The 24,499-nt window shown below is 40.2% G+C and overlaps 1 protein-coding gene across 3 annotated transcripts in view; it reads left to right on the top strand.

Annotated features, from left to right (window-relative positions):
• Positions 1-24,499, top strand: part of LRP6 (LDL receptor related protein 6) — a 150,068-nt gene that overhangs the window by 113,444 nt on the left and 12,125 nt on the right. The window contains exons 10-19 of one of the 3 annotated variants that reach the window (XM_071551427.1): positions 1,586-1,812; positions 4,398-4,582; positions 4,997-5,323; positions 10,320-10,522; positions 13,774-13,985; positions 14,176-14,366; positions 18,651-18,860; positions 20,175-20,300; positions 21,657-21,851; positions 23,405-23,515. In XM_071551427.1, the coding sequence (XP_071407528.1) occupies positions 1,586-1,812; positions 4,398-4,582; positions 4,997-5,323; positions 10,320-10,522; positions 13,774-13,985; positions 14,176-14,366; positions 18,651-18,860; positions 20,175-20,300; positions 21,657-21,851; positions 23,405-23,515 (1,987 nt within the window). The other 2 variants (XM_071551426.1, XM_071551428.1) reach the window with 2 other exon arrangements.

Genomic DNA, 24,499 nt, shown 5'->3' with positions numbered 1-24,499 from the left:
TCTGTGAGTTGGACCAACTCAAGCCGGGGGCTGGGGTTGGAAGGGATAGGTCACATTTTACAGAGGTGAGGTAATGCCCCATCTGATGAGCTCATGGCTCAAGATTTAGGATCTTACAAACCCCCATTTCCTGTGCCATTGTGAGCAAGGAGGTAGAGAAACTGGGAGTGAGATTGAGCCTGGGAAGAAGGGAGAGGTGGGAGGAGTGTTTAAGATTTGGTGTTATTTCTCATTATTCTATTCTGATCTGATTGGTAATAAATTCATTTTTTCCAAGTTGAATCGGTTTTTCCTGTGGCAGTAACTGGTGAGTGATCTCTACCTGTCCTTATCTTGACCTCCAAGCCTTTCATTATATTTTCTTTTGACTACTTGACATCCAGTCAGGATCAACACACACTATCATTTAAATCTACTGTATACATTTTTCACATAGAGGATGTTTTCAAAAGAATTTTTTTTATACAAAGCTGACAAAATCTATGTATCATCTGTTTTCTCTGGAATTGGTGAGGCATTGCTTTTTGTTTTTCATGGGTTGTAGAAGTAGTCAGAAGTGTGAGCACTAACATTTAGTTTTTAATGACTTCCTGCAATTGAATCAAGCCCTGTGCCTTATGGACTTTTGCAAGTAAGGCATCATAAAAGTTAGAAACACAGAGTTTAAGTGGCTTTCCATGAGGTGACTTGGCTCAGCTCTTTGGCATGGTGTTTATTTGAGCTGTGTAAGGGATACAGATGAAGACTGAGATATAAATTTCCCTGCTGTGTACTGTCACAAGCTGGCATAATTAGCAGGTAGTGTTCAAATTGGGAAGTAAAAAAATCAGGTCTGGTGTTAACTTCTGGTGGGTTATGAGTATGAGGAGTGTGTGCAGATAGGAATATTAGTACATAGAAAGGTGGCCCATGTTTCCCAAAAGAGTTTTGTACCATCCTAACATTAGTCCTTTACTTTCAGGAATATCAGGGAATGCCTAAACTCCATTACTAAAATATAATTCTAGCTGTATCTGCTATCACAGGTTCATCCTGATGACAAAGGGTTAAAAAAAGTCTTTGGAATAAAAGTACAAGAAAAAATTCTGCCTAGTGAAATTAAATTTAGCCATCAGTCCTGAAGCACTTACTTTACTGACCTGATTGGTCATTTGGTTGTTTACTTCTGTTTGCTGTTCTGTCCCAAACTTTTTCATTAGGCTGCTTTAAATAGTGCTCCGTGCAGTAACATTGATGCTTTTATACATCCTGGGAGAGCAAAAATATTCCCTCTCAAAGTTGGCACTGAGTTATTAGGGTCACGTGGGCATGTAGACTGCTTAACTCAACCAGACTGGTTATCACATTTATATCCCCCATGAAATGCTATCATAATTGACACAGAATGCATTTGTAGGGCACAGCAAATCATTAATTCTGAATAGCAGCATTGTTTGCTTGGAAAATAAGTAGTGTATTGTAAGATCCTCTTTCCTAAGAGATGCCTAAAATCTGAAAATGTTTAAAATACAACAAAGAAAACAACCAGCCCGATGACAGACTGGTAAAATTTCTAATTTGCCTATGTATCTTTGTATCCCTGCAGACCATCAGCAGAGCATTTATGAATGGCAGTGCACTGGAACACGTTGTGGAGTTTGGCCTGGATTACCCAGAAGGCATGGCTGTAGATTGGCTGGGGAAGAACTTGTATTGGGCTGATACTGGAACAAATCGTATAGAAGTGTCAAAGTTGGATGGGCAGCATCGCCAGGTGCTGGTGTGGAAAGATCTAGACAGTCCCCGGGCATTGGCACTGGACCCTGCTGAGGGGTGAGTTGGTGATTTAATCTCATGTTTATGGACAGTGTAAAACAGTATTGTAATGCTTCCTAGAGCACATTAGTTAGGCACTGTGTGTAAACCCTAAGAGAAATGAGCTGGGGAATACAACCTGGTAATATGCTCCATATGTTTTGAATAATCATTAAGAATATTAAAAAACCCCTCCAAATAAACAAATTTATAAAAGCAGCTCATTAAAAAGGGATTTATATTTAGTTTTTTAATGAACCACAGAATCAAAGTAGTTTTAGGTTTATGGAATTCATTATTTATAAAAGGACTGTAGTATTGAAAAGAATACATTTATCATTTTTAAAATTAGGATTCTTTTTATCACAAGTTAGAGTGCAATAAAGGTATGGAATTTAATTTGAGAGTAGGGAAGGGAAGATTTTAGTCTGAGAACAAGGAAGGTGTTTGTTTCTTCAGATAAGGGAGCCTTTTTAGTTGGTATGGGCAAGGGAAGCAGAGATAGAGGAGTGGAAACAGTTTTATCCATGTATCCCCAAAATTAAAGACTTCCTGGGAAGAAACTTCACAGCTGGATTCAAATGTATTAAAAAAAGCAAAAGTAGGGCAATAAGCAGGGAGAGGGAGGAAGGAGTAGGGCAAGACAAGGTAAACTCTTCAGCTTCTGAAATAGCTCTTCTACTGGGAAATGCTCATTACTGCAAAACCTTTTTGAGGTTATACCAATGTTGTATTATTCTTATTTTGCAAAAGAAGGAACTTCATTTACAAAGGTTATGAAATTATCAGTTGGCAGTGACACTGCAAGAGCTTCAGCAATGCGTAGAACTCAGAACATGTTCCTCCTGCTTTATTTCAACAAGGGGGTGGCAGTGGTCGCAGTGCTTCATTGAGCAGAGTTCCAGTCTCGCCAGTGGGACTTGTAGACTGGACTCCATCCTGACATGCCAGGGGTTGCCTGGAGAAGTACATGAAAAGGAATTAAAGATCAGATTCTTAGATACAGTTACTCATGTGTAACAAAAGGTTGCTATGGACGATTCTAGTTTTGCACTGGAAATAGGTTTTTCCCAAGGATTATTATAATTCAATGCTTTGTCTCTATCACAAATCTGAAAAAAAATTTGTATGTATGGCCAGACTTCATGAACGAAGATTTGGGAAGGGCTCTCCCCACGTGGGTGTGCCCTTCCAGCCTTCGCAGTGGATTTTTTAGGTGAGGTACAGCATGTGCAGAACTGGCCCCACCGTTTCAGTCCTGAGGTCCATTCACCACAGCTGAGTGAGCTTGGACAGTGACAGGGAAGTCCTCGGGACTGTCACAGCACCTGGTACTAACTGGGGCTTACCCTGCTGAGCATCCGAGATCTGATGGGATGGGATGGCCGGGAGGCATTTACTGTCAGGGGATGGTCCCCACTGAGACTGGAACTCAAGACCTTGGGATTCAGAGTCCAGAGTGCTCTCCATTACGCCATGGTACCGCCCTTGAAAAAAAAAATTACTTGAGTGGGAATGTCTGTTTTCTCTTTTTCCTTATAGCAATAGTATAATTGTATACTTTATATGTATGTACTTATATAAGTATACTTATAGTGTACTTCTACTTTATATGGGAGTTTTCATGGCATTGCATTATGGGGGCAATTCTAACACTTAGCTCCACACTATGTAAAACTCGCAAAATTTATACATAAAATATTTGCAAAATTTTTTTGAAAAATTTGCAAGTATTGCTGGTGTCTAAAGAATAGCTCCCCCTTGATCATCAGTTTTTGAAGCAACTTTTCTCATTGTGCAGTTGGTTGGAATTGAAAGACTTCACAGGTTTTTATTACTAGAGGCAATTAAACAGAAAGGTGTAAACTTTGGATGTGAGCTGCATTTCACTTGTTTTTAGAATGGTATCAGCTTTACATTTTTAAAGAAGTGACTAAGTAGCTATCAATTACACAAATATACAGCTTATTCTACTGTACAGTGCCTAAAGAAAATGTAAACGTGCAAGTCTGTCCCGCCAATTGAGGCATAAATTGGCATGTGAGTATGTAATAGTTTGTACTTTTGCTCCAGTATTCATAAACACAATTCTCATGTTGTTCTGCTCTTGATTGATACATATAACACACTTGTTACGTGGCTGATTGCCTCAGTTGTGTGGAGATGAGTAGTGACACCTATTAACAAAAGTACTCTGCGTACCTACCTTTTCTGTATTCCTTCATTTGACAGACAACTGATTAGAAACAGAAGCTAAAGTGCCATGGAAAAATATCTTGCTGAATACTGGTTATAAATGAAGGTGCCCAACTGCCAACTTTTTGTCTCTTAAATGGTGTACATGGATTAGTTACTACTGAAGTACTGTCATACAGAACTTGCTGGTTAAAATCCAAGCAGAAAAAATAATGTTGGAAGCATTTTGAGGAAACCTGACTCCCTTCCTTCTGTTTTGAAAAACAACCGTTCACATAATAGGCCTTAATAAATGCTTGAATTTACAACTGTTCTTTTTCTCTCAGTCTTTCTAAGGATTTTTAATTTGTTTTTCCTCCTGAGTTCTCTTGGATTGATTACTTTTTTCCTTTTGTTCTTTTAATCAGGTTTATGTACTGGACTGAATGGGGTGGCAAGCCAAAGATTGATAGAGCTGCTATGGATGGCAGTGAGCGAATTACTTTAGTACCAAATGTGGGACGTGCTAATGGCCTGACTATTGATTATGCTAAAAGGCGCCTGTACTGGACTGACCTTGATACCAACCTGATAGAATCCTCCAACATGCTAGGTGAGCCTCATAATGCAGTGTTGAATTTCATTAAGCTCATACCAATTTTTTTCCTTGTAAGCAGCAGGCAGAGACCCAAATATGATGCAAGAGCACAGTGTCAGGATCCTACATCAAACTGAGAGGGACCCTGTACGTTTTGGGGAGGAGGGAAAGGACAGAATCTTTCTGCAGACCCTGATAATTTTCAAAATTAATATTTTTTCCTTCAACAAAATACATTATTTTCTGTGAATTGCAAGTGGCATTAGCACATTTCTGTGGCAGGCTCTGAGATTTCATTTGAATATTGTACATTACATTACTAACTTTAAAGTAATCATGTGTTGACCTTTCTGTGCAGGGGACCTGTTCAGCAGCATATTGCTTGTCCCCCTATAATTCTTTTTTCTCTCCATTCCTTTTTGGAAACAGGCCTTGACCGTGAGATTATAGCTGATGACTTGCCTCACCCATTTGGCTTGACTCAGTATCAGGATTACATTTACTGGACAGACTGGAGCCGGCGTAGCATTGAACGAGCCAACAAGACCAGTGGCCAGAACCGAACAATCATCCAAGGGCATTTGGACTACGTTATGGACATCTTGGTCTTCCATTCCTCCAGGCAGGCAGGCTGGAATGAGTGTGCCTCAAGCAATGGTCACTGCTCTCACCTATGCTTAGCAGTGCCTGTTGGTGGGTTTGTCTGTGGCTGCCCAGCTCACTATTCCTTGAACTCTGACAACAGGACCTGTAGTGGTAAGCCATAATGAATGACAATGAAATGCAGAAGACACGTGTTTAGTAACAGATGCAAGCATTATACTTGGAGGAAAGAGTAGTTTTACAATTTTCTAATTCTAAAATCCTACTGACTTTTAAGATAACAGAGGCTATTGAAAGAAATTAAAAAATAGTCTTGCCCATATCGTAATTAAGTGAGAGGAATGGCTGTTAGAGAATCTTTTCAGTGGTTCAGCTGCCTCTGTGTAAACAGAAAGGCTAAAAATGCTTTTGGTTTTGTATGTCTGTCAGACCCTCTTCAAGTGCTTACTTGCTTGTTTATCTATCTGCTTATTTATTTCTAGTTTTGTCTGACATAAAGGATATGTGATATTTTGGTCTGGATTCTGGACTTTGTGCAGGTTTTGGGTGGTCACGATTTAATTTTGTAGTAGCTGTGTTTTCTGGCTAATGAGCTGCTGAGGGGGGCCACTCTCATACCTTGAAAAGTGTTTCTTCCTCAGTGAGGACAGGTTTGGCTCCACAGCCTCCCCAGCAATCTTAATTTCTGATCTCAGTGCAGCCAAGGCCCATTTTTCTTTATTGTTGTGTGGAAGACAAACTGCAAGGCCCCTCAGGTTGTGTGTAATTAGTTTCTAACAAAATCATTTATCCATCTCTCAATTGCTGGCTGCCAGTGAAGCTGTCATAATTTTGGCAACCACACTGGATGGTTGATTTCCACTGGTGTCATTCAGATTAGTCAGTGGCTGAAGAGATTCATGGTACAGAGAGACAGATTGTATCTTGTCCACCTTATGCATGAGTAGAGAGATCCAGCTGTTGTTTTAAATCCAAAAGCGGGACAGATTGTTCCACAAATGCCACTTCATGGCATTTTTTGAAAACCATGCTTTTCAAAGAACTCTGCCTTTCTACCCCCATGTGTGCTGTACTTCTCCTTTCCTTTTTTATTATAATGGTAATGACAATGGCAGTACAACTACATTCTTGCAGTCTTGACACTCTCACATATTCATGTGAGTTAGAGGCACAGCTGGCACCTCTCTGGTGATGACTGTGATTTTATACGCAGAGGAATTTGACTTCCAGCAGAGAATAAGTAGCAAAATGATCAAAAGTCATGTTTTGTTATGAAAATGCTCTTGTAAGGGAAGAAGTAAAATACAGGAAATATGTTGTGAGCAAATAGAACCATTTCTCCTGGTACAATTCAAGGCTTTTTGTGTGGCGTTAATTTTCCTCTGCTGTATTCAGACCTGGGAGCCTTCCAGCTTCTCATTTGTAGGTAGTTGGATATTTAGGCTTCTCTGCATATAATTTTTTTTCCATTGTAATTGAAAAATGAATTGTTTTAACTTTCTTTTGCCTGTTTTACTCGGCCTACGTACTCCTGAACATTATTAGTCCAAGCCCTGTCTAGAGACCCTCCCTTTTCGATTACCCTGCTCTTGTACGCGTAGGTTCTTTTAATGATGGAAAGGACATACTGCTCTGGGGAAATCTGGTCTCTCATCAGACCTACCACATGTCATGAAGTTTAAAGGCAGGGTTACATAGGAGACATGCTTATTGCACTCTATTTGCCTGCCAAAAATGCAGCTAAAGCATATGACTATTGGGAGGGAGAATGATGAAAACTGGGAAGAGATTTCTAAAATTGGTTCTGTTTCAGAGATGTGGAGTGTCAAGGGGAGGAACACTGCTGTTGCTTTTTATAATAAGACATCAATTCAAAGTTGTAAGCCAGGCAATCTTGTAAAGTGAGAGAGTGTCTTTGGGGAAAAGTAGAATTAATTTTAGGTGCTTATGATGATATGTTTACCTGCACTCTTGTGTCTTAAGCTTTTTTCCCTTTACCTTCTTTGTGAGAATTCTCATGTGTTCTGAATCCACTATTTTGCTGTACACATTCATATAAAATTTTATTCCTTGTTTGAGTTTTGGGTTTGGGGTTTTTTTTGGTACTTTCTTCTACAATTTAGAGCTAAGTAGAAAGCAGTTTAAATTATTGGAGAAATGCTTGGAGAGAAAATACAAGTTTTTCCAGAAAGCAAGAATACCTTGCAATTAGGCCTGATTTTTACAGGATGTTTAGGATGTCAGGTCTGTGTGTTAGTGTTATGGTTTAGCTTGGCATGAGGCTGCCCTGCCTCTGGCCAGGAGGAAGAAGACGACTTTGTCTTGGGTTGAGCTGGCAAAATGCCAACTGCCCAACACAGAATTAGTTTCCCTCCCTTTCCCAGCTGAGAAAAGGGAGAAAAGAAAAAAAAACTGGAAACAGGCTTAAACTTAAACTAACTATATATATTTATACAAAAAAGAGAAAATTAAGAGTAAATAACAATATAATACACACTTACACATGTTGGAAATAACAGGAAATAACTTCCCACTCCTCAGTGCACACAAATTCTACTATTTTGACTACCAATCATTCTAGAGAAATTAACTCCCCAGAGACAGACTTAAGCAGAGAGAAAGATGAAGAGCAAACATTTTAGTTCCCTAAGATAACATGGTGGTGAGCTGGTGCTCTGGGCCTGGGCCTCCCCATCCCTCCTGGGATGGCACAGTGTGTCCTTCTAAGACAACCGCTACGAAGGAACTGACCAAGCCACTCCCACACTGGCTGTTCCCTTTTGAGATGACATTGGAATATGGTATGGAATACTACTGGCTAGAAGAAGTCAGCTGTCAGCTAGCCCAGCCCAGCTCCAGTCAGCTAACAGTATCAGTCCTACCCTGAAATCCAAACCCTAAATTTAGGCCCACACCTAGCCAAACCCATAACAGTTAGTTACCAGGGAAACTCTTCTATGCCCTTTTCATTTTTCCAGCAGTCAGAATACATGTTCAAAGTGTGTACTAAAATAACAAAGCAAGGTGATGTTGTTTAGGAAGCTTTTGCTTCGTCCCATTTCCCAGATACTGCATTACCTGTTTTACAGGCTTGTAAATTAATGCAGTGTCATAGAATCAGAATAGATTGGGTTAGAAAAGACCTCCCAGATCATCAAGTCCAACTCTTGGTCCAACTCCAGTCCATTTACCACATCATGGCACTCAGTGCCACGGCCAATCTCAGTTTAAAAACCTCCAGGGATGGTGAATCCACCACCTCCCTGGGCAGCCCATTCCAGTGCCTGATTACTCTCTCCCTGAAAGAATTTTTTCCTGATATCCAACTTAAATTTCCCCTGGCCAAGCTTGAGCCTGTGCCCCCTTGTCCTATTGCTGAGTGCCTGGGAGAAGAGACCAACCCCCACCTGGCCAGAACTTCTCAGATAGTTCTAGACAGTGCTGAGGTCACCTCTGAGCCTCCTCTTCTCCAGGCTAAACACCCCCAGCTCCCTCAGCCTCTCGCCACAGCACTTGTGCTCCAGTCCATCCCCAGCCTTGTTGCTCTTCTCTGAACCTGCTCCAACCCCTCAATATCTTTCCTGAACTGAGGGGCCCAGAACTGAACACAGTCCTCAAGGTGTGGCCTCACCAACGTAGAGTCCAGGGGAAGGATCACTGCCCTGGTCCTGCTGGCCACGCTATTTTTGATACAGGCCAGGATCCCATTGGCCTTCTTGGCCACCTGGGCACACTGTTGGCTCATGTTGAGCTTCCTGTCAATTAGTCCCCCCAGGTCCCTTTCTGCCTGGCTGCTCTCCAGCCACTCTGTGCCCAGCCTGTAGCGCTGCAGGTGGTTGTTGTGGCCAAAGTGCAGGACCTGGCACTTGGTCTTTTTGAACTTCATCCCATTGGAATCAGTCCATCTCTCAAGTCTATCCATATCCCTCTGCAGAGCCCTCCTGTCTTCCAGCAGGTCGACACTCCCTCCCAACTTGGTGTCATCAGCAAATTTGCTGATGATGGACTCAATCCCCTCATCTAAGCCATCAATAAAGATGTTAAACAGGACTGGACCCAACACAGACCCCTGGGGAACACCACTGGTGACTGGCCGCCAGCTGGATGCAGCTCCGTGCACCAGCACTCTCTGGGACCGACCCTCAAGCCAGCTCCTATTCCAACAGAGAGTACACTTGTCCAAGACTGTTTGTCCTACTGCTAAACTGTCTCCAGATTTGTGCTATAGAGAATTGATTGTACAAACTTCAGGGAGGCTTCAACCTGCATTTCTGTCTACTGGCTCTTGTTCTGTCTTGCACAGCAGTGGCTTCAGATAGAATGTTATTGAAAAGAACCCTCTGAAAAGGGAAAATGCTTCATCTGCCTCCTAGGATTTCTGACCCAGTTATGTAACAGAGAGATAATTTTTTTCCAATAATGTATTAAATGCTTTGCGCACTTATTGTAAGATACAGCTGGTAAACTACTGAAACATGGCATTTTGAAGAAAAAAACCCATTTGTCCAGGACTTTTTTGATGGGTATGTGGAGCATAGTATTAGATTTTATGTTTTTCTGATTGCAGGTTACCATTCCCAGATAAGTATCTAGAAGTAATAAAGATACATAAATTTGAGAAGAGTAAATACATTTTTCTCCAAAAACACGGCCTCAGACACAGTTAAGAGATTTTCCTGATTTAGTTTTTTTTCTCACCTTCCTCTGCTAGTAGAAGTATACCTGGCAGAGGGTTCAGCTTCATGCAGGTAGATGCATTTTCCCAAGACCCCTTTAGAAAGAAAATGGACAGTTCTTTGAGAGGCAGGCATGATTGGCTGTTCTTCTTTGAGGTGATCTTGGCAGAAATCTTTACGTTCACTAGTCCTCCCACTTACAAAATTTATATTTGCCTGTCACATCCATGTACAGACATTTATAGTAAAAAGAGATCATTTGAAAGGCTTTTCAAAGCTCATCAGAGATTGGGATTTTTATGTATTATTTTAGTTTTTTGTTTGTTTTTGGCAAAGGAAGAGGGAAAAGGGGAATGAAATAACAGGTACTGTCTGGTTTTGTTATAGTGGTTGTCATTCTTAAACACACAAATATCCAATGTTATTGCTATGTGTAACTCTTTCACCCCCCTTTCTTCTTTTAACCCATGAAGCTCCTACAACGTTTCTGTTGTTCAGTCAGAAGAATGCAATTAATCGCATGGTGATAGATGAGCAGCAGAGTCCAGACATCATACTCCCCATCCATAGTCTTAGGAATGTTCGAGCCATTGATTATGACCCCCTGGATAAGCAGCTGTACTGGATTGATTCTCGGCAGAACATTATCCGGAAGGCACAGGAAGATGGCAGCCAGGTATCCTGATGGTGGTGGAATTACTGAACATTTGGCATGCCCTACGCCAAACAATGGCTGGTTGTATATGAATAATTTAGATACACAGACTTCCTATAGGTCACTGTCACTTGGCAAAACAAGTGGCATCTGGAGTTTTCTGGAGTTCTCAGTCAGTAAATTTGGGACGTGCAGCAAGAAGTAAAACATGGAAAACCAAGGCCAGCTTGAAAATACTGTTGTTCACAGTGCATTAGTTGCTCAACACTGTCTTATGTCCGGAAGCTGTTTGAAGCCCTTATTTGAGACATGAAAAATGGAAGGGAAAGTTCTTTAGAGAAACAGTGTGTGTGAGTGAGAAGGTGTGTCAGCAGGGTGCATGGGCAGTGACTCTAAGATGAAGAGGGTGGGACTTCATGAGCACACAGCTTTGTCTGATGCAGATAGGAAGAGAGCTGTTGTAAACCATGGGGGCACTCAGTGAGGAGCTTGAAACTAGTGACTGGTAAGAGATGTAGCAAGCTTGGGAAAATGTATTTGATTGGGGAATACAAAAAAACAATAGAGTAAGACAGAAGGCAAAAGTTAATACAGGTTGTGGTAGTTTGACTCTGGCTGGCTGCCAGGTGCCCACTAAAGATGCTCAGTCACTCCTCAGTGAGACGGGAGAAAAATATAACACAAAGCCCATGGGTTGAGATAGGGGTAGAGAGAGATCACTCACCAGTTACCATCATAGGCCAAACAGACTCAACTTGGAGAAATTAATTGAATTTGTTATCAATCAAAATCAGAGTAAGGTAATGAGACCTAAAATCTTAAAACCACCTTCTCCCACCCCACCCTCCTTCCTGGGCTTAACTTTAGTCCAAATTCTCTTATCTCCTCTTCACCAGTGTCATGGGTAGACAGGAATGGGGGTTATGATCAGTTCATCACAAGATGTTTCTGTCACTGTTTCCTTCTCAAGGAGAGGAATCCTTCTCCTTCTCTAGCATGGAGTCTCTCCCACAGGAGGCAATCTTCCATGAATGTCTCCAATGTGAGTCCTTCCCAGAGGCTGCAGTTCTTCACGAACTGCTTCAGGGACCCACCAAATTAATGTCACGTGAAAGGGAGGAGGAAGACAGAAATACAAAGATTTCTAGTCTTAACTGTATTAACTAAAAGTTATTAGCTGTAAGCGCTTCCAGACAATCAAATCCTTATGTACCCCAACATTGCCTGTCTTTTAACTGACAGCACACAGGTTGGAAGGGGTTCTGACCTCTGATATGAAGCCACACTTCACCCAGGGAGAAATTATAGCTATGAGCATCCTCAGAGTAATCAAAACTTTATGAACCCAGCACTGCCCACCTAACTCTGGACAGAACACAGACTGGAAAGATTTTTGACTCCCCTATGAGGACCACACTTAATAGCAGCAAGAGAAAAGAACCCTTCTCACGATAGCTCCCGAAATAACGTTTATTAATACAAATATGTGACAATAACTATATGGGTTACTTAGTCGGTGATAACACTTAGCTGCAGGATTGTACAAAATACACCCCCAAAGACACCAGCACAACACACATTCCTCAAGAAGAGGCTGCTCCAGCCTGGGTCCCTCAGAGGGTCACAGCCTCCTTCAGGCATCCACCTACTCTGGCATGGGTCTGCTCCCTGGGCTGCAGGTGTATCTCTGCATCCCCAAGGTCCTCCATGGGCTGCAGGGGCAGAGCTGCATCACCATGGGCTGAACCACAGGCTGCAGGGGAATCTCTGCTCCAACGCCTGGAGCACCTCTTGCCCCGACTTTCTCAATGACCTTGGTATTTGCAGGGCTGTTTCTCTCACATATTCTCACTTCTGCTTTCTCTGGCCTCATTTACTTCTGCCCAGTAACATTTTTTTCTTTTTAAATATGTTATCACATTTATCTTTACCACCATCATGGATGGGCTTGGCCTTGGCCAGCAGCCAGTGAGTCCTGGAGCCAGCTGGCATTGGCTCTGTTGGACATGGGGGAAGCTTCCAGAAGCTTCTCACAGAAGTCATCCCTATAGCCCCCTGCCCCCTACCAGAACCTTGCCACACAAAACCCATACACAGGTTTAGTGTGATGTTAATTGCAAGCAGTGACTGCTTATGTATTTTCATATTTTAAAATGGATTTTTTTCTTCCTGATTTTTTGAATATGGGAGGAGCAGGAGACAAAGATGAGCAACACAGAGGTGCTATACTCAGTTTAAGAGTGTGGTTTCTGGTGCTGGGTGTGATGATAGCTGGAACTCCTGAACCCCCTTTAGCCCTAACTCTTGGTTTAGCAATGCTTTTTATTTTGGAATATCTAAATAACACCCCAAATTAATCATGCACCATGTTTTTCTACCTTTAGCGGAATAAACAAATATAAGACTTGTAGGCACACTGTTTCACAGAGGTGACAAGCCAAATAAAGTTGGGCAAATTTTCTGGTGAAGTCTAATTTGAGGATGAGAGGGTGGAAACAGCTCACCTCAAAAGCATGTTTTTCCAAAAAGATTATGTAGGCTGTGTTTAGTGATTTACTAATTATCTTCAAATTTTTTGAAGAGATCATTAACCATGTTTATTAAGGTCTTTCTAAAGATAATAATTAAAAAAAGGCATATCAACTCCAGAAATCTAGAAGTCAAGAACTTTGAACTTGTAAGATGTTAGCTGGAAGTGTGCTGAAGTCACTGTTGTACGCTGGCAGATGTCATTTCTGTCTTTGGCAGTGCTGCTTTCCCATTCACCCTTGTGTTCCCCAAGTGAGATGGCAGTGGTGGTGAAAAAAAATGAGACAAGAATTTCAAGTGTTTTCTGGCCTCCCTTTGCCTGTGTTTTTGTCCATTCAGCTGCAGCTTTGGGAATTAGTGGTGATGCATTTCTGTTGTAGAGTGTTAGATGTGCTGAGTTTGGGTCTATCCAAACTGAACTTAAGAGTTGTCAAAAAAGCAAAGGAAATACAGACCCTGGACCTTCAACACAAAGACAGTTTGGACTTACTGGTCAAACTTGTGAAGGCTTATGAGCTGCAGTCAGCTTAACGTGATTGCCATTACAACAAAGCATTAGGACTAAGTTTCTATATCTTATCAAAAGTGTTAGTGGGACAACAGGAGCTGAGTCTCGCCTTACTTTATGGTAGTATTTTGGCCATCTCCTTTTTCTGAGCAGTATTTTGACATTAGTACAAATAAAATCATTTGTGTTCCATGAAGATTAAATGTTGTGTGTGTTATTTATCTTTTCTTTGTAGAGCCTCACTGTTGTGACAAGTCCAGTTCCCAATCAGAACCTAGATATGCAGCCTTATGACCTGAGCATTGACATCTACAGCCGTTACATCTACTGGACCTGCGAAGCTACTAATGTGATCAATGTGACACGCCTGGATGGGAGACCCATGGGAGTGGTGCTCAGAGGAGATCAGGATAGGCCCAGAGCCATTGTGGTGAATCCAGAGAAAGGGTATGTAGCTGAAACAATGATGTGGGGAAATTCAGGGTGAAGGTCTTGATATCAAGTTGTTTTCTTGCTGCAGCTTGGTGTCTGTTTGTCAGAATAAAAACAACTGATGTTTGTTAAGATGTCTTGGATTTATAGCAAAAATGTGGAAAAATCAAATAACTTTTTTTTCCTCTAATCCTTTCTCTTCCAGATACATGTATTTCACCAACCTACAGGATAGGTCTCCTAAGATTGAGAGGGCAGCATTGGATGGAACTGAACGAGAAGTCCTTTTTTTCAGTGGTTTGAGCAAGCCCATAGCCTTAGCAATCGACAGCCAGCTAGGGAAGTTGTTCTGGGCTGATTCAGATCTTCGGAGAATTGAAAGCAGTGACCTTTCAGGTAGAGCAGCACTTTAATTCAGTGGTTCATTTCTGTGGTGTGGAGGAATGCAGAGAAAAGTGTCATCTGTTTCTTCCTGCTCTAAACAGTCTGTACTGTTATTGTAATCACTCCCTAAATTCCCTGCTAGGGAATGTTCATGATTCATGCAGCATGCCTCTACAGTTTCATGCCACTATCTGTGATTTGCATTATTAATTGCTACACATGCTATTTACTTTAGTTTCTCGCTGCAAGACCTTCATGTGGTTTCCCAAAGTTAGTCCACAAATCAATAGTTGCAGTTTTGAAAAGGGTGGGGAGAGGATTGTTTTTAAAAGCATTGGTTTCGGTGCAGTAATCTGTCAATCAGAGGAAAGTTCCCCATCAGCAGGAAAGTCTGTCCTGCAGATTTCAAGCAACAAGTGTCCACGTTACTTATGCTTCTGTCACTTAGGATGAAAAGCTGTGAGACGAATTGAGCAGATCTAATGTCTGTTCTCAAAAGACAACAAATCTCCCTCTTCCAGCTATGGAATTCTCTTTGCTTGCTCCCCAAGGTTGGTTATGCTGCTTATCTGACTCCTCTATGAGTTGATTCTGCTCAATTAACCACATGAGCAAAATAATAAAATAATAATAATAACAACCTAACAACAATATATAGAAAAAGAGAAATAGAGAATGGTGTTCTGTTGGCTTGGAAAGCTGAATTGTTTCAGGAAAGATTCCAGCAAGCAACCAGAAGTGGAGTAAGAGAAAAGGGAAAAATCACATGGTTCTTATTGGGTGAGAAAGATTGAAATATCTTTCATTTACTAGCCTGATCCAGCAAACTGCTGGATCAGCTCAGCTGCCTCATCAGTAGTAATTCATGATACGAACTGGGCCAGATGTTGCTGCTTTCAGTGAGAGGGTGTTCTGAGCACATACATACCCATCTCTGTTAGCTGATGGGGTTTATACCCGGATCTCACTCCTGCTAGTGGAGGACTAGAACAGAAATTCTCCTTCCTCCATGGTAAGTCCATCCCCAGTTTGAATAGTGCATGTGTATACTTCAGTAGAATGGTTTTTACTATCAAAAGCATAAGTACACATATAAGGAAATAAGGACACGGCTTGGAATCTGTAAACGACTTTGAGGACTTTTAACAAGTGTTACAATAGCTTATAGTGATGTCTTTTACTTATGACATGATACCTTCATTCAAACGAGCAGCATGTAACCCTGTGACTGATGTGATTTTCAGTCTTTTACTAAGTTGCTAGAATAAGCTTTTGTTTCAGAAAACATTTCAGTTTTTCTAGATGGTTGGAGTTGAGGCTCAGAAAGAGTAATTTTTTTCAGTGATGTGTGACTGAAAGTTTCAGGGTCACTAATGAATTGCAATATCTTGATTGTTTACTATTTTAAAACACTAAGACATAACCTGAGTTTGCAAATTATTTTGGGAAAAAAAAAGAAGAAAAAAAGTGGGATGGTGTAGCTTAGTACGTTCTAGGCTTGTCCCAGATCCAGAGTTTGCATGAGTAGAGTACTGGGCAGCAGTACCATGCTTAATTTCTCTCTTTGTTTGTTATCTGCCCAAAATTAAGAAACCAGAGAAGGAGATGAGTCTCAATTACAACTCAGTCTGCTTTTAATGATTCTGCTTTTCTTTTTTCTTAAAGATGTAGTTGTTGGATCACCAATATTCTATAGTAAAAGCTTGCCATATTTCAAAGAACACAAAAAAAAATCATTCCAAAACCTCTCTTGCTTTTTGGCATTTGCACCACATTGCTATAATCACCATGTTAAATTGCTAACTGCTGAGATGCATTCCTGTGCTTAGGAATGCTGATTGATGGGCTCTTTTGACCAGCAGAGTAAATTTTCTGCATGTTAGCTTCTTAAAAACATTCTCAGTCTCTTGCTCTGTCAACTCTGTAGATGCCAGTACTCATATAGACAAGGACACCTAGAATGCCTTTTATGTGATGCAGGTCTGTCTTGTCCTCCCTGTCCTTCAGGCATGCAGTTAGGACTTGATCATTTTGCCCGAATTGGAGATCCTATTGAAGTTAACGTGATTCTTCACATGATTAAGGGGTTGTTTATGAAAAGATGCCTGGAATTGGCTTCCTACCATGGAAACTATTTGGAAATTAGTTCTTCTATTCCAGAAAAAATTATTGTGATTTGGAAATGTCTAATGGTTTTAAAATTAAGTAATTTTTATTTGGAAATAGAATGAACTATGGCTGTGTCCTGATTTTTGTACTTATTTGGTTGGGTTTAAGTCTTTTGATAAAGGCTGTTGCTGGAGAGAGGATGGTGATGCCAGAAGACAAAGCTCTTCTTAATCATGTCTTCCTTTCATATGACATTCCCAATAAAGGATACTAGTACTCTGATGAGTCAGCTTCAGATTGTATTATTGGTTTATGGAAGAAGGGATTTTAGGGTCTTGGTTTAGTCAAAAATAGTCAGTTACGCTTGGTCATGAATATTAAAAAAAAAAATTAAAACATTAAGGAAGTGAAAATTTTAATCTTCTGAGCTTTAGAAGCATAGTTCAATATGCCATGCTGAGTGACATGGGCATGGCAGAGCAGGGCATGTACAGCCTCCATTTGGGTGGGTCAAGGTCTTAATTTTTGTATTTCTTACTGGTCATCTTTGCATTTTGCCCTATTCCCAGCTAAGATTTTCTTCTCAAGATGAAGGTTTCTGTTCCTTAGCTTTTCCCTATTCAATTACTCATGTTCATGGGGGTTAATAGATGGTTGCAGTTATGGGAGTTAATAGGTGGTTGCCGTTATTTAAATTGGCTTACATCACTCAGTCTAGTAATTTCTACATCAGTCTGGGTTTAACCTTATTCAGAATCCATCAACATCTTTTCTTAATCAGACCATTGCTGGTGTGATTCCAAAGTGGTGAGTGAGAGCCCAGTCTAGCTGATTTGTATTTTTATGTTCTGCTTTAGATTCTAATGCTTAGTAAATGTTTGGAGGATTGCTTAACTTCCCAGCTCTGTGTGCATTTAGCAAAAATGAGGTAAATACATTTTTCACCGTTGAATTTCTTTTTAAGTCATCGTCACTGACATACTGTTGATTAAATTCTGAACAAGCAAAAAACCTCTACTTGCTACTAAACAAAGCAGAGAGATAGAACTTACTCAAAGTATAAAATCAGAAAATGCATGTGTCTTCTGTTCTGTTACAGTACCTTGTGTGGGTATGGTATTCAGTTATTCTAGTGTATTTTTACAGAACAAAATATAGCAATTTACTGGAAATTGCTGCATGGATGAATATATGTAAAGCTATTGTCTGCTGTAGTAAAAGTGAAAAATAAGCCCAGGTATCTGAAATACTACGATTTATATGTAAATTTTCAAGCTGTAGACCGTGTGATATTGTTTCAGCTTTTCAAAACTAAAGCAGATTCCTTATGTTTGCAAGTAATTTTGTGCTCAGAACCTGATAAACACACTGAATACTGGAGTGTTAATGACCATGTCATATCATGTTAAAGAAAGGAAGCATGGATTAAACCTCCCTCTTGAGCCCTCAGGTTTTGACTAACATGTCTTCTGTGTGAGTTACAAAGTCTTCACTGTCTTTGGACAGTCTTTAATGATACCTTTAAAACAACTGTTGACTGTCTTTTGTTTATGTGGAGTGTTAACCATGAACTAGCATGATTGCTAAAGGAACTCAGGAAAGTAAGTTTTTGCTAGAAAGAAAGGAACATTCCCAATTTAGCATGAATAGCTTAGTGAAGGTAGTGCAGTTGAAAGAAAAGAACACGAGGAAGTCAGAAGTCAAGTGTTGATCTCATAATTCATCTGAGAAATAATAAGTACTTTGCCTTTACTTGGACTTCATTTTGTATTAGTTAGCTCAAGCTAATCTACTTTCTCTTTCCCTGTTGTATGGCACGACAAAGCAATTGATCTCTCTGAAAAGGGAAAGAAGAAGGAAAAGAATTACCAATTTCCATCACATCGAGAAAAGGCTGGAAAGGCTCATGAGAGCTGAGCCCCCAACTCCAGATGCTTCTTAAGTACAGTAGATGTTTTTGAAGCACAAAAAACTGTCTTCTTGATGAAAGAAGAAAAAGAATTTGATCATTTGTCTGCAAAATACATTAGTCGTGCATCAAAGGACCAAAGATTGCTTGGGATTTTATAGTAGCCTTTCCTGGTAGTATAAAAGTAGTGAAAAATAGTGGTGTAAGTAGGTAGAAAATGTTTCTGATAGTATTTCAGTTTATTGAAGTTGAACTACACTACTCTTTGCCTTCTGCAGGTGCTAACCGGATTGTTTTGGAAGATTCTAATATCTTACAGCCTGTGGGCCTAACTGTATTTGAAAACTGGCTGTACTGGATTGACAGGCAACAGCAGATGATTGAAAAGATTGATATGACGGGTCAAGAAGGACGTACAAAGGTCCAAGCTCGTATTGCACAACTCAGTGACATCCATGCTGTGAAAGAACTCAACATTCAGGAATACAGTAAGTGCAATTCCTGTTTGCAGGTGCAAACAGTGCCTGTGAAACTCGAGCCAAGAAGTGGCTGCAGAGACAGGAGCTTCTTTTGCCTTGTTGGTGGCAAATCTCTGCAGATCAAAGAGACCAGAAGTTTATATTGGTTTGTTTCTGTACATTGTCACAGTGCTGTTAAGGTTGTTTCCTTCACGCAGTTGTTAATGGACTGGAAATGTATCACAAACCCAGCTGATTACACCTTTGTTGCTGATTACAGCACTATTGGTAGTCCCATACAGGCATCTGGCATTGTAGTGTCTCTAGGCACAGTGGAAACATCCTGTTATCCCTAGAAGCATATTTTCTAGATCATGCTAGGGAGTTGCTGTTAGGTGCTCATTTAGGCAAGCACAGCTCTCAGGGCTTTTCTAGCAGTAAATGTTTCAATGGACTGCCTGCCTTGAAGGCAAAATGAACAATTTTGGGTGGTGGTAATTCATATTGAACATAAATGACAGAAGAGCAGTGTTGCACTGAACAAAGGAGGTGTGAATTAAATAACAGTTTGTATTGAACACCGCTGCACTTTCAAAAGTTTTCTGTTTACCAGGGCTTTTCCCCCCACACACACTCTTGGAGTGGTGGGAGATGTATGGTTAAAGCAGTGGAGTTGGCTGCAATCCTGGAGGAAATAGGCCTAGTTAGTAGGCTGTGATGCATGCCTGGGAGGAATACGTAGAAAAATGTCTGGGGATTTTTAATTAAAACATCAATGCAAGCTACTACTAGTTTTGTGTGCTATTAATCTCAATAAATCTGTCAGGAGTTCCAAGAGAAGTATGTTGCCCTTACTAAACATTAAAATGAAGAGACATGTTTATCTAGAACATGTTAATTTGAGTTTTGGAGACAGCATGGAAGCTTCAGAATTCATAAATTAGAAAAGTGTACTTTTTTAATGGTCTTTCATAGAGAAAATGAAGTATGGAATTCAAGATATCGTTTTGTATTACTAATGCTACTATTTGCAGCAGAGAACTAATTCTACCTCACACAAGAAGCAAAATGCTTTGAGTACTGTTTAGTAGATACCATGGCACAATCCTTGCAGTGATTTCAGATCATGGACAGTTACCAATGTGCTTTATAATTATTGATGTGTGTAAAGGGAAAAATACACATGGGAAAATATGACTCTTTCAGAGATTTTTTAGTAATGCACTCTCCAGGGGAAGAAAAGTAATGAAGGGAGTCCTGTGGGCCCAAAGAAATCACTGAAAATTTGTAGAAGAGGTGGGGATTTCTTGTCAGTCCCTGTCTTTCTTATTTTTAAAATCATAGGACAACATCCTTGTTCTCAAGATAATGGTGGCTGCTCACACATTTGCATTGTGAAGGGTGATGGCACCACTCGTTGCTCTTGCCCAGTCCACCTTGTTCTGCTACAAGATGAGCTTTCCTGTGGAGGTAAGTCTTTTCTATGCTCTGTGTCACTGAGCTGGCAGCTTCTCAGGGTTGTGGGATGTCTCCATATTTGAGGCTGGCTTCTGAGCAAAAAGAATATGGCAGTGCAGCAGGTGCCATTACACACTTTTACACATTACCTCTTTCCCACCCTCTTCAGCTAAATCTACAAGTACTGAGAAGGAGTAAGAGAAGTGGAAAAAATCACTAACTGACTGTTGAATAAGGATTTCTGTTCATCCTTTTTACTTAAGACCACTGAATTATTTCAGCTTCATTTTTTAATTGTATGATTTTTATTACTTTTTTCTATCAATCTCTATGTTCCCCTTCAAATAGGGGTAGATTGTCACATTCTGGCATATTGCACATTTTATTCTTCTCTGTTGTCCTCCTCAAGCTCATCCTGCATGGGTCTTTCTGAACTTCAGTCCCAGAAAGGCAAGTTGCCTCTTCCATGGTGATACAGTCACAATAACCCACACCCAGGTGTCTCCAGGGGTGGCGCTGAAATGGGGGAGAGGAGAGGGAGTTTGGTGCTTGGATCTCTTTGTGCCACTCTACTGAATACGTTTATTATGCAATCATCTCACCACTGAAGCAACATGTGGTGTCACAGTGGAACAAGAGCAAACATAACCCAGATATTTTTTCTCAGAAAAAGTTTAACACCAGGCCAGAAAGCAGGGGGAAGACAGGGACATTAAAAAAAGGGGAAAAAAATCCACACTTACTGCATGAGATTAACAGTTAATGTAGTTCATGTGAAATAACAGCTAACAGATGTATTGAGGTAGCGGAATTTGACTAGATGGAGCAATTTTTTGTTTTAGAAGAATTTTGACTGAACAGAACTGTCAAGGGCACATTGAGTCACAGTGCATCCATGTGCAGCACATTACATACATCCTTTTAATGTTTTCTATACGATGACTGTCAAACATGAGAGCAAGCCATCCGCTGTGTATACGGTGGTGTTGCAGGAAAGGGGGAGTAGAAAAGTGTGATAACTTTAAATGAAGAGCTGTAAACCTACTAAGAGAAGCGTGTAGGAGTCTTAAATGGGAAAGGAAGAAACAGTTTTATTTGCATGTTTCTCTGTTCCTCTTGTTCTTTGCCTGTCAAAACCCAGTTGATGTGAGCCTTCATCAGTCACATGGAGCTCAAGGTCTGCACAAATGACAGTGAAGGCAGTAGGTGTGGAAGTTACCTTATGACATGGCATGTTTATCAGCTGAGATCATGTCCTTACCTGTCCCAGTCTGCTGTTTGTTCACCTGGATTTTTAATTTTTGTTTGTTTGCTTGATTTTTGAAGAACCACCAACATGCTCCCCTCAGCAGTTCACCTGTTTCACAGGTGAGATTGACTGCATCCCGGTGGCCTGGCGCTGTGATGGTTTCACTGAATGTGAAGACCACAGTGATGAAAAGAACTGCCCAGTGTGCTCAGATACCCAGTTCCAGTGTGAAAGTGGACAGTGCATAGAGAGTGCCCTCCGGTGCAATGGAGAAGCAAATTGTCAGGACAACTCAGATGAGAAGAACTGTGAAGGTACAGAGGATACTTCAAAGTGTGGTGAAAACAGAGCTGTCATAGGGACCCTATGATAAATACCAGTGTTACTGTTGAGTAGGATTTGGAAGGCTCCAAGTTTCTACTAGTTTTTAAACTAGTCTATTAAATGGAAATTATTTCATAACTCCATACTTTTGTTTCTTTACCTGTGAAGTGGAAATTAAAACTGATCTCCAGCACAGTGGTTTAAACACTGTGAAAAATACTATTAAAAATTGTATGAAGCGAAGCAAATCCTTGTCACAGCTTTTTGTGTACCTTGTACCAAATAAAGGTCTTGGTTTATTTTAAAATACTTCAGATGAGATTTCTGGGGACATCCTCTTCCTGTAGAGCAGGCAAAAGAAAGTATTTAAGCCATCGTTACAGAGGGAAGCACTGTTGCCAACACAATGAGAATTAAGTTTTCTCAATTTTGGAACTACTCTACCACTATACCATGTGAAACATTACCAAACTCACCATTTCCTCACTGTGCAAGTAGTGAAGAGTTGTAGGGACAATTTTAAGTTTGAAAGGATCCTTCTTTATATGCTTTCAGTACATCTTCCTGCTTTGAAGAGACTGTTGAAGTGTCTTTAAATCAAGACTAAGTTTCTTTCCAAAAGATGTGCTTCATCTCAAACAAAAACATACAGATGCAGAAATTCCTGTGCAGTGAAAGGTGATTGTTAACCAGTTGAGATGCTGACATCTGAAAATGTGTTGCGCAAGACAGCTTCCCACTTGTCATCCAACAACTGGAGGTGTCAGACTAGGGACCCTGTTATTCAGAATATTCAAATTGATTACACATAAGAAAAGCCTGTAGTTTAACTTCTTAACTGAAGACAGTATTTCTGGATTTATGAGAAACAGGCAGGAATATGACTGAACAGCAGCAGCCAGCACCTTGCCTGCAGCACCTTTTTCCCCAAAATGGTAGTTTATTTTTTGAGTGTACTGGCAAAGCTTCAGTTTTATATTCTGTCTTTCACTTCAGTTTAAAAACAAAATGTCTAGTGCAATATATTGTCTTATGATCAAGGAGTTTTCTGGTTTACAGGAAGAGCACATGGACAATGAGAAACCACATTTATCTTTCTTGACCAATTTTTTCATAATGTTTAGCAGATTTATTTTTTAATAACTTAATTCTTCTCTCTTTTATTATAGTAAATGCTTAGATTTGGAGATTCTTACAGTAATTTTGCAATAACCATGTCCTGGGATAAGTGCCTATCATCTCAATGGCCTTCTGCTTCTGAGTTATTTTAGATGAGGTAACTTTATAGTGTTCTTTTTGTAAATAGGCAGTAAGGACCAGATACCCAATGTGCACTATCCTCAACAGAACACTGAATCACTCTGCACAGTTCACATGAGGGACTTTGTGAGCCACTGGGTACTTTCAGAAATTAAGATTGCAGCACTCTAGGCTCTCCCAAGGTACTCCTGATTGTACACTTTGGTGTCTTTGTTTCTTAATAATTTTAAAGAGGAGAAGCCTTTGGTACTGACTCTTGGTATGTGGGTGTTTCTCTTTGCAGTGCTTTGTTTAACCGATCAGTTCCGCTGTGCCAGTGGGCAGTGCATTGGGAAAAGCAAGAAATGTGATCACAACCTGGACTGCAGTGACAGCTCAGATGAGCAAGGATGCTGTAAGTGTATTACCTGAGACTACAGACTTGGTTGCAGCATCCAAAATTTGTTTCTCATCTTCCCTACTTAGATTTATTTTTATAACTGCTGTCATGCAATTAATGCACAGTGTGGTGGGACAGAGGTAAGAAAAATAGTTAGTATTCTGAACAAGTAGTTTCTGAGGCAGAGAAGGGTAGTTATTTTTCCACTTACCTTTTTATACTTTTAAAAGAAATAAAAGATTTAGTTTACTATAATCCAATAGTATGCTGAGTTGGTGCAGTGTTAAAATCTATCACTGTGAGGTTTTTATGTATAGGTGCTCTGCTTCATGGTTTTCTTATCCACAGAGTTAATAGCAGGTGCTTTTAGAATCAAAGGAACACTGTTTATAGAGTAAACTTTCTAAAATTTTCTTTTTATCTTGAAAAGATGTAATTCTGAGCTTGATACATAATTTGTAACATGTGATATCTCCTACCTTGAAATTTCCCAGCACTACGAGAATACCATTGTCTTTAAAATTCCAACTTGAAAGTTCATTTTCACTGTTGGTACTTTAAAAGAAATTTTAAGAAGGAATATCTCTTCTTGTGTTAGAGATCCATATATCACAGTTGACACACATGTAACATGAAAATGCACAAACAGAGTTGGACCCTTGATCTTAAGGAGTAATAGGAGATGCTCTGTCATGCTACCGAGTTACTAGTGATATTATCACAAACTTGTGTAGCCATCTTTACTATAGTTTCATATGTTTAGTAACAGAGGATGGAAAATTTGCCCACCCAGAATAAGATTGCAGTTGTCACCATCCCTCTTTCAGTATGATCAGAAGTCTGTTTACATATCTCTGTAGACTGTGGCAAGCTGATTAAAGTGTGGGTTTGGTGTTCGGGAAGAAGAAAATGTGTTGTGTAGAAAACTTTCAGTAATGCATAAGATGACTAGAACAGGAAAATACTTTAGTCTGCTTTTCTTGTCAAATCCATAAAGCA

The sequence above is a fragment of the Pithys albifrons genome, chromosome 3, assembly GCF_047495875.1.
Source record: "Pithys albifrons albifrons isolate INPA30051 chromosome 3, PitAlb_v1, whole genome shotgun sequence".
Lineage (NCBI taxonomy): Eukaryota > Metazoa > Chordata > Aves > Passeriformes > Thamnophilidae > Pithys > Pithys albifrons.
Note: the sequence above shows the minus strand (reverse complement) of the source record. Positions and strands in the feature narration are given on the sequence as shown.